This window comes from Centruroides vittatus, unplaced genomic scaffold (genome assembly GCF_030686945.1).
Source record: "Centruroides vittatus isolate TY-2023 unplaced genomic scaffold, ASM3068694v2 contig_2747, whole genome shotgun sequence".
Classification (NCBI taxonomy): Eukaryota; Metazoa; Arthropoda; class Arachnida; order Scorpiones; family Buthidae; genus Centruroides; species Centruroides vittatus.
Window position 1 is genome coordinate 87266 of NW_027121750.1, and position 10934 is coordinate 98199.

At 31.5% G+C, this 10934-nt stretch overlaps 1 protein-coding gene across 4 annotated transcripts; it reads right to left on the bottom strand.

Moving 5' to 3' along the window:
* Nucleotides 1-2258: 2258 nt before the first annotated feature.
* On the bottom strand, nt 2259-10698 carry LOC136972026 (clavesin-1-like). Of its 4 annotated transcripts, none has more exons than XM_067266581.1 (5): nt 10630-10698; nt 7363-7596; nt 7088-7281; nt 3241-3351; nt 2259-2442 (listed from the first exon to the last, which is right to left on the bottom strand). In XM_067266581.1, the coding sequence occupies exons 1-5, from the start codon at nt 10694-10696 to the stop codon at nt 2260-2262; spliced, it is 789 nt and encodes a 262-aa protein (XP_067122682.1). In that variant the 5' UTR covers nt 10697-10698; the 3' UTR covers nt 2259. The 4 variants fall into 4 exon arrangements, with proteins under 4 accessions (XP_067122682.1, XP_067122681.1, XP_067122680.1 ...); XM_067266580.1 differs by having other exon boundaries at nt 7363-7599; XM_067266579.1 differs by lacking the exon at nt 10630-10698 and having other exon boundaries at nt 7363-7793.
* Nucleotides 10699-10934: the final 236 nt, after the last annotated feature.

Sequence of the window (10934 nt, forward strand, 5' to 3'; positions counted from 1 at the left end):
TGCGTCTAATATGGATTTGGACGATCCGAAATATTTTATACGAGGCAATTCGCTTTTGGGGTATTGTTAACAGCAAATTTCTTCATCTTTCATGTTTAAAACAATAAATTCTTTATTGGCTTTCTACCTGAAAGATCATCATCGTACGTCTTGACTGTTGGTAAATAACTAAAATTTATACAAAAATGAAAACGAGTGTAGAAAATATCTAACTACCACACTTGGGGTACTTTAACCACTTTGATTTCCCGGATTTATCAGGTTAAAGATCAATAATATTTGGGTTATCGTTTTTAATTGTTAGTGTTTTTAGTGTTTATATAAATTATATATCTATTCTGTCATTCTATAAACACAGTATTTCAAATTTTATCGAAAATGATGTACCATTATGATTGTACCGAGTGGTCCAAAAGTCGTGTGTTTCAGTATATTTGTAATTATGTATCCTACTTAAAAGAGTGTTCTTTTTTATAAAATTTGTGTAAAGATTTAAAAAAGCAGTTAAATTAACTATAGTTCTTACTGTATTTAGCTACATAATTAATTGTAATTTAGTATTTACAAAAGTTAACTGATTTTTGGCAAGTCTGTATATAAGTTTGTCACAGAATGTTTAGTGAAGTACAGCTGTATTTCAGTGTATGGCTAGTTTCACATAGAAAGTCCTCCCAGAAGCACTTCCCCCTTGGCACATCGCTCACAAGTTGCCTTACCCAATCAATCCTAAAATTCTGTATTATCTTCAGACTGATTAACGAAACTGAGTAAACAAATCAGAAGTATAAAGCAGCATGTACTAATAATCTAGTAATATATATGCAATATGTTAGTAGTATATGCAGTTTGATCACATTGTATATAACTTGAAGTGTGCAAGTGTTCCCAAGCTGTATTGAATTTTTACGCAGTTCCTTCAGAATTTATTTGTCTTGGTTGCCATGCAGTTGGCTTCTAGTTGGCCACCTTCCTCACCTTGTTAGCCCTTTAGGCGTAAGTGTAGGCTGTGCAATGGGCCCAAGCTGGAAAAGCCATCCAGCCCGTTTTTAAATTACCGCGTTTGTTTTAATGTTCTTAAATAATGTTCTTTGTTTGTTGCTTATTAGCAGCTTGAGTTTTGTAACGTTCGTCAATAACTACAAAGATTGTCTTATGTAAGGGTCCTTTATTCGTCTACTGTACACAATTTTTAAAAAATTTTTAAATGTCTTACATTGCTCACTCGGTGCGATAAACTTTTGTACATATAAATAAAATACTATAATTTAACATAATATAAGGATTAGATGTACGAGAGAATCTAATAATCTAAACATCTGTTGTTATTTTTTGCCCGGGCAACGCAGGGCTCATCTGCTAGTTAAGCTAATATTACAAAAGAGATCACCTCAAAACCACATGCACTTATTGTGGATCTAATGGAAATGTTTAAGCATAATTATACTTATGTTGATTATTGCACGTTGATTGACATTCAAAGACTTCTGTTTGATAAGACTACGGTATAACGTAGTCATTGACCATAACAAAAAGAATATTTTCGTTTATATAACATTTACATTACCAGTTTCAATTCTCATTGACATCATCATTTTCCAAATAACGGAAATTGTTTAGGCCACAAGAATGCAAGTTTTAAAAACATCGACACAAAGCAGTGCAACAATTTTTAATCATACTTTTAATTTATTTAATTTCAAGTATATGCTCTCCACCTCAAATTAGTAGTGTCCTCCCCTTGTACACCATACTTTTCCTTCAAGAATAGAGTCGTACTAGTCATCTATCTAACTCCTTTTAGAGAAAAATTATTTCTGAATTGAAATAACGTGTTCATATTTAGAAATATAAGAAGCAGAAGGACCCGATTAACTGTATATGAGCATCCGATGAAAAACAGAAATCACGTCATTTCAATTCAAAAATTTCGCTGAAAGGAGTTAGATGACATCATGAAGAGCTCTGTTGCTAACAGGAAAAGTATTATGTGCAGGGGTAAGATGTTACTAATGTTAGGTGGAAAGCATAAATTTAACATGAAATAAATTTAAAATATGATTAAAAATTGCAGCCCAGCATTCTGATGATATCAGAATAAATAATTGCTCGTTTCATATTTTCATATTAAAAATTCTATTATAAATTCTATTATTCATTTATATCATCAAAAGAAATACTAATAACGAAATAATTCAATTGTGAATTTACATACAGAATTCGGTATATTACATCAAACGGAACATTTTCCGATGTAAACGTTCAGGTATTTTTTTCTTCAGTCCAATATTTTTCGTTTTCAACAAAGAGTTCTTCTATGTCTCTTAACTTCTGGTTAGTTTCAGATGCATCAAAAGGAGATAATTCGCAACCAAATTCTGCATTAAGATATTTTGGTTCGATTTCTTTGTGGAGCTTCTCCATATTGGATCCGTGAATATGAAACTAAAATATTTTTATAAATAGGATTTTTTATATTATAAAATTTTATTATAGTTTTGTTCTTCTACGTTTGATCCAAAATGTAGAATATTTTTATTCTGAAATTAATATAAAAATTAATCAACACATATCAGCTCACAATAGTGAAATTTTAAGTTAAATATTTTAATTCGCATTTCTTTTTTATGACAAATTTTTTTTATTACTTAATTCGTCTTAATTCTCTTACATTATTCCCTGTCTGAGAATCATATAAGAGGCATTAATTCAGTTAAATAATGTATTTTACTATTACGTGTAATGGTGTCTGGCAACACTAGAACAAAACCTTCGAGATCTGGCAACACTTAAACAGAAGTTTCTAGCTCAAGAAGAAAGGGTCACGTGTTAACGACAGAAATCAAAAGGCGGGAAAGGTTAAGTGGGTGGAGAGATAAAGGGTGCCATGTGGCATATCTCGAGTGAGTTGACTTAATGAAGATTTTATATGATACAATTTTTACTCATTTACAATTTTTTCTAAAACTCCTCCCTAGCTACAAAATTAAACTTTTTCTCGTTTTATAATAATTAATAAATACAGAGTTTTTAAAAGAAATATCACAACAAGTGGCGTCATCACGACTTTAAATTTTTTTGCCAGGAAAGTCACGCAACTCGTTGCTGGATATTTTACACAACGCGATTCCAAGAAAATTCTTTACTGTCTTTGCAAAGTATAAATTATTTTCTCCAAACGCAAATCACTAAGGAATAGTAAAATCTCTGTTTATATAAAAATTTCAAGTGGAAAATACTTACCCTCTGCTTTAATTTATATGGAAGAAACGGATATGCCATTGCTACGACAGCTTGAAGGTATTTATTAACGTTAACAAAGTGAACGCCCTTGTAATTTAATGGAATAGATTGCTGAAAAAAGAAAACTCTTTGAAATATTCTTTCTAAATGTGATGCAGTCGCTGTTATCGATATTAAAATCGCTAAATATTTTTATTTTAAATCGTCAAAATTATATAAAATGACTTAAAAATTAATTTTATTATTTGTATATAAATTTATGTAAAATGAAATTTGCTATTTTATGACACTTGAAATATTAAAAAAACTTCCAAAAAGTCGAACAAAGCCGGAAAATTTATCTTCGTATACTGGTATTTGAATACATGGAAGTAATAGTAGTAGCATGCATGATTCTTTACAGGTAATTTTTTAATATTTTTAAATATTAACACAACTAATATTGATAGAAAACCCCTTCTGCCAAAATTAATATTAATGATCATATTAAAAAACGTGTTAAGAGTAACGTTGTTAATGAAGAACAAATACAGTAGAGCGTCGATAAATGGAACGTCGGTAAGTGGAATGGCCGGAAAGTGGAACGATTTTCAGTCGGACTGTGTCGTGCTAAATCGAATGTTTTTGATACTAAATTTACTTCTAAAGTATAATTTTTATGTTTTTTATATTCTTTAATATATTTATTTTGTTTGTACAAAATGCAGAAATAATTTTTAACGATACGATAGCCTCGATGATTATTATAAAAATTTTCGTTAGGCTTAAAATCGACGAAAATTCAACACGAAGCGACACGCAACGGAGAAAAATTTGAACATCGGACAGGTTAATGTATTTTTTCGTACAAAGTCGGAAACTGGAACAAATCATTAACTGGAAGAACCCCAGTCCCCAATTGGTTCCACTTATCGACGCTCTACTGTACAAGCGAATAAGTGGAAACAAAGCATTTGAGCAAATAGTGATCAAACATATGTTTTGTATCATCGTTCAGGCAGACTTAACAAATATGAATATACCACAAAAACATCAAACACTTGACTGGAACGTGGAAGCTTTCCATACTTTCTTTTTTCTACAATATTGTATTACATATTGCAAATTCATTGTTTAATGATAAATTGTATTTACAAACCGCACGTTGTTCTACCATATTTTCATTAGGCAGATAAAACAAAATTTTAAAGTTTAATAAAATATGCTAAAATATTAATAACATTACTTATGATTATGTCAATGTGAACGATTTTTGCATTGTGTGAAAGATTTTTGAAAGTGATGACCATCTTAGTTATTATTCACTAGTTGTCAGCATTTTTATACTCATCTTGGCTTCATCTGGCTACGTGTACCAGACTTCTTTTCTTTCAGCTCTATTTATCCTGTAGCGGAAAAATTTTGAACTAAAATTTATCGTTGCAAAATCCTATTAGATACTATTAAGTATTTAATAGTACCTTACAAAATGTTAAATTATTTTATTTTTATTCAATTTGTATCGTATACTTGTATTTCTCTAATGGGATCCCGGGATTTTTTAACCTGTGAAATATCCCGGAAAATCTCGCAAATTTCTTAAAAGTTTACTTTTTTACTTATTTTGTATTAAGGTTGAAGAAATTTTCAAAGTAGAAAGTATATAATTAACACATAAACTGTCAGAATACATTTGTTATATTAATTTTAAGCCTGCTGCATTAGTTTTTTAAACTTTTGCCTGTTATAGCCTGTCACAGATTGGCTAATAATTAATTGTAGTTTATTTGTGACAGGACTCTGAAAATGTTGTCTAAACCTGTGATATCCTGAATGCAATGCGCTGATGCTGTCTTAATTTTTTTACCATGCCCAGTAGCTGATGCTTTCTTAATTTTTTTACCATACCCAGTAGCTGATGCTGTCTTAATTTTTTACCATACCCAGTAGCTGATGCTGTCTTAATTTTTTTACCATACCCAGTAGCTGATGCTGTCTTAATTTTTACCATGCACAGTAGCTGATGCTTTCTTAATTTTTTTTACCATACCCAGTAGCTGATGCTGTCTTAATTTTTTACCATACCCAGTAGCTGATGCTGTCTTAATTTTTTTACCATACCCAGTAGCTGATGCTGTCTTAATTTTTTTACCATACCCAGTAGCTGATGCTGTCTTAATTTTTTTTACCATGCCCAGTAGCTGATGCTTTCTTAATTTTTTTTACCATACCCAGTAGCTGATGCTGTCTTAATTTTTTTACCATACCCAGTAGCTGATGCTGTCTTAATTTTTTTACCATACCCAGTAGCTGATGCTGTCTTAATTTTTTACCATGCACAGTAGCTGATGCTTTCTTAATTTTTTTTACCATACCCAGTAGCTGATGCTGTCTTAATTTTTTACCATGCCCAGTAGCTGATGCTTTCTTAATTTTTTTTACCATACCCAGTAGCTGATGCTGTCTTAATTTTTTTACCATACCCAGTAGCTGATGCTGTCTTAATTTTTTTACCATACCCAGTAGCTGATGCTGTCTTAATTTTTTTACCATGCCCAGTAGCTGATGCTTTCTTAATTTTTTTTACCATACCCAGTAGCTGATGCTGTCTTAATTTTTTTACCATACCCAGTAGCTGATGCTGTCTTAATTTTTTTACCATACCCAGTAGCTGATGCTGTCTTAATTTTTTACCATGCACAGTAGCTGATGCTTTCTTAATTTTTTTTACCATACCCAGTAGCTGATGCTGTCTTAATTTTTTACCATGCACAGTAGCTGATGCTTTCTTAATTTTTTTTACCATACCCAGTAGCTGATGCTGTCTTAATTTTTTACCATGCACAGTAGCTGATGCTTTCTTAATTTTTTTTACCATACCCAGTAGCTGATGCTGTCTTAATTTTTTACCATGCACAGTAGCTGATGCTTTCTTAATTTTTTTTACCATACCCAGTAGCTGATGCTGTCTTAATTTTTTTACCATACCCAGTAGCTGATGCTGTCTTAATTTTTTTACCGTGCCCATTATGCCAGGTTGTTCAATTGGGCAAGGATACAAACGAAAATAAATTATGCAAGTATGTAGTTTTTCTTCATCACCTTGATTATTAAAGCCAAACGAACTGCGAAATTATCGGACTATAAGTTTGAGGCCGCTATTAAAGCAGCCGAGGTAAACGAATCAAAAATACTAGACGGCAAAATAAATATTGCAACGCATATCGAAAACAAACTAGAAATCTTAAAGGGTACGGGTGAGAAAACACGTAACATCTGTTTTCTCTAAAATGCATTAAAGACGATGCCACAGACATCAATTGAATCAGGAAGGGCAGTCTCGGTAACAGAACTTTTTATTACTGAAATAAGAATCAGATTGAGTGATCGGAGTATTGACCATGTTTGCTTTTTAAAATCTTATTATATGAATTTACAATATTATTTTCTATTACTTTTTATTTAAAACATGAATATTGCCTTCTAGGTTAAAAGTTTCATCTAAGCTCCATTTTTTTTTAATTTTCAACTCAATCCAAAGGAATTTTTTGTAAGAAATTGCTAACAAACATTAATAATTTTTTTCTATTTATGAAAATTTCTACAAAAACATTATTAATATTATTATTTTGGGGGTTGCGGGACAAATTAAATTATTTAACAATGAAAAATAATTATATCATTCGATTTCAAAATATATTTTTTATCTTAAAAATAATTAATTGTATCCCGGAAAATAGATCATTTTTCTCGAAATCCCGGGACAAGCAAACAGCCGGGAAATATGAAACCCTGGTGTATACTTTTATACATGAAGTAATAATATATTAATTTGTATACGTTGTATACGTTTTTTGGCTGTACTTACATATAAAGACGATAATAATAAGTAAATAAATGTTGGAGTAAATTGAATAAAATGTCTCCACGAAAATGTCTTCACATCTATTAATACGTAAAGGCCATTAACTTGCATAGGATGGTCATTTAGTTCCATGTCTATAAGAAGTAATATGCACCTAGCTACATCTATTGCTCTCACTTTAGTTGCATCCCAATGGCCTATAAATAAATAAATTTCGTGTTATGTAACACACTTTAGTACTAATAGAAATAAAGAAATATTAAAAGATTAGCACTTACTGACTCTACCGAGTCCCAAGACTTGACCGTTTTCTAATCGTTTGATACACATCATACCCATTTGTAGAAATGATTCCAACGCTGAAGGCCTAAGGTCTTTAAATATATCTGTATACTTCTTCCTTGTTGCATAATAATTCTTGAGTAATTTCAAAGCTCTTTCTCTGTCGTATTTTCTTGCTCGTAGAAAACTCAAAAGAAATATGTCGTCACTCCTACATTTCAGTTGTTCCTCTTCTAATGTAACCATGCAAAATGCAATCATAGTTTTGAAAGTATTCGTCCAAGTTTTTATAATAAAATCCATTAGATATAAACGATTAAATCTTAATGCTAAAAACTTTTTTTACAAAATACAGTATTAAATCTTTTACTCAGTTAATATAAGAAGCTTTCAACTTAAAAGTAATCTGTTTATAAACAGTTATAAACAGAATAGTTGCTTAACAGCCGTATTTTGTAACTGTAAAGGATTGCGTTTAACAGAGTAGGGACAAAAGTGACACAACCTTGTGAATTGGTCCCAACTGGAGTTGTATTTGTAAACAGGAGGGGAAACAAAGAGAGCATCGTCTTTGTTTATTGGATTTGCATGAAGTCGGGCAATGTGTTTGCCACATGTTAGCTTGCTAGAGAAAATGTAAACAAGTGACAGACGTTATGGTGAACTAGTTTCGTCCAAATAACAGCCCACATTTTGGGAAGGACCGTGGATTGGTCGGAAGTTGTCGTCCAAAAACTCTTTAAATAGTAGGACGAGCGAGAGAGAGAGAGAGAGAGGGGCGAGAGACCGAATACGTGGTAGTCTCTGACACTTTGGAAGCCCGCAGGGTGTACAGAGAGTGTTTTCCTCCTAAAATTCCTCTGGAAAGAGTTAGTGTAAAGATAGGACGGCTACACGGTTGAGCCAACTCCCCAAGTGACTAAGCCTCTCATAAGTTGTGTAGTCCGAATCCGTTATGTAAGACACCACCTGTTATTATCTCGTAAATACAGTTTTCAAACTTTTATATTCTACCTATCGTAAATAAACTGTAAATAGTGTATAATTTGAGTGTGGAGGTGTGTTTTTCTACGAACCAACGTAACAACATTCTCGAGTCCTAAGAACCAACTCGAGACGGATTAACGTAAAGCTAGATCTTCATTGTAACTTTCCGGGTTTTTACAAAATTTTACATTGTTAATAATAAATAAAATTGTATATAGTATATGTGGTACCATCTGATATTCTATTGTGTTATAAAAATTTTTACATTTTTGATTATTATAAAAAGGCAAAAAGCTAAATTTGCAAGGTTGAGATGAGTTTTATAATTAAAAAAATTGTAAATCGTAATAATGAATAAATTCTTTATTAAGTCCAACTCCGCTCGCGATAAGATATAACACCCCTCTATATCCCCAAGCGCTCGACCATTAATTACGAAAATTTAGTAGCCTGAATGCCCCTTAAAAACAAGTCCCCAAGCCAAATTTCGTTTCTTAATCATTACTCCATCCTCAAATATTAAAACAAAATAGACGTCAACACTGTACTTCACTCACGTCTACAAAAATTACCCAACTTTTTGATGGCCCCATCTGCCGCTGCTCATATAAACATACAAAAGAGTTGGTTTAAGACTTTAGTGTGTGTTTATTAAATTCTTGGCAACATATGCGATACATTGTAATACAGTCAAGTTTGCTTAAGAGAGCACTCTAGATAACGCTGCGTCGTGCTTCTTTATCGGGACTACCCTGTTATCTGAAGTAACAAAATAATCCACGAGATTGATAATGGTACATATCTTATTTGTTATTAGCTCTATGAAGTTTGGAGATATTTTATCTTGACATTTGTTGCTATTTGTGTAGGATACCATACTTTGGCGCTGCGGTTACTAGCACACGCAAAAACTGGCAAAATAGATGCACTTCTTCGCATGATGATGCACGTGCGAAAGACCAGATAATAGGCTAGAGTGACTGGAAAAAGTTATTTGGACATGCTGCAACTTATGCTATTTATTCTTACTGGCAGCATTTTTGAATAAGAGGTGGCTTCTCTGCACTTTGCGATTTAGATAAAACAATTTCTGAACGTAGTTTCCAAGACTGTAGATTGGTTTTTACTCCTCCTGTTCCTGCAGAATAATCAAGTTTATTGTTCAACTGTACATAACTTTAATCTGAGATTCAGAATCTGACAGGGTGTGAAAAATGTTACACCTCATTTGTTATTGAGTACGTGTTTGAAGTGCAATAAACGTTGGACATCTGAAACGTAATTACTGGTGCACATACTGAAGTGATTGAGTGTAAAAAAATTTTCTAGTGTCTTTCAAGTAGAAGACAACAATATTTTCGTCAAATTATTGTAAGTTTTTAATTTACGCTCTTTTTTTTGTTAAACCTCAATGCTGGAAACACTTGTTCTGAACATTCTTTTCCAATATGTTGTTATTAATTTGTACTAAAATAATACACAGTATTTTGAATTCACTTTTTCCATACTTTTTACGCGTGCTACAGTTTCTTATAGTCAAATTCAAAACATTTTCTCCAAAAAATTTAATAGATCCTAATATACACTGGTTCGATATAAAGTGTAATTACTTCTAAGTCAAGTGACTTAATGGAGAGCATTTAACTGAATGGTCATACACACTATGTGGTGCTTGAAGAAATGCATATAACGTCCTTTTCACACATCATCTTATGAGCATATTTTACGCGCATATCGGAAGTACAGTACATTACATCTCTTCTGGTAGTGTGTGTTCTATGTAGAGACATTTGAGTTACCTTGTTTACTGTTAGCAAATATAGTCACAACAATTAACCAGTTTACTTTAATACAATTAGATTTGTCAGTTAATTATTTAGTTCTTAATTTAGTTCGTTGTAAATATTAAGTGTTTTTTGCATTATCTGTAGAATGTTTATCACTCAAGAGAAACAAGAAATTATTTGAATGATTAATTACAATAAAAAAAAATCTGCTCGTCGTTAAAAATAAATAACTTTAAATACATTTAATGTAAAATAATACAAGTTTTAAAATAGAAATATATTTCGTTGTATTAAACGCCGAAAGGTTATATAATATTACATTTGGATTGACGTAAATATTTATTAATGATAATTTAGATAACATAAATGTTTATTAATTCGATAATTTAGAAATGTTATCATTAATATAATCTTAAATATAGAACAAACACTAAATTTTTTATATATAATTTATCAAAGTCGTTTTATTAATATATAAAAGATACTCACTTAGAACAGCCGTTCGAAATTCCTGTAACTCCTTCTCGTTCCAAGAGTAGTCTTTGGTCGCTTCCATTTTTATATCTTTTGTAACATAAAGGTTTAATTAATAACCTTGTATATTTTTGATAATTATGCAAGACAAGTATCCTGTCGAATTGCTGTTGAGCTTAATCTGTTAAATCGTTCTATATTATACGACTTAAAGGAGAATGCAACTCACTTCTCTAACCAACTGCTCATAATGCTACAATTCTCATATCAATAACATCGTAATCTAAACTCCATATTTAGATTAGAGACCTTAAACTTTG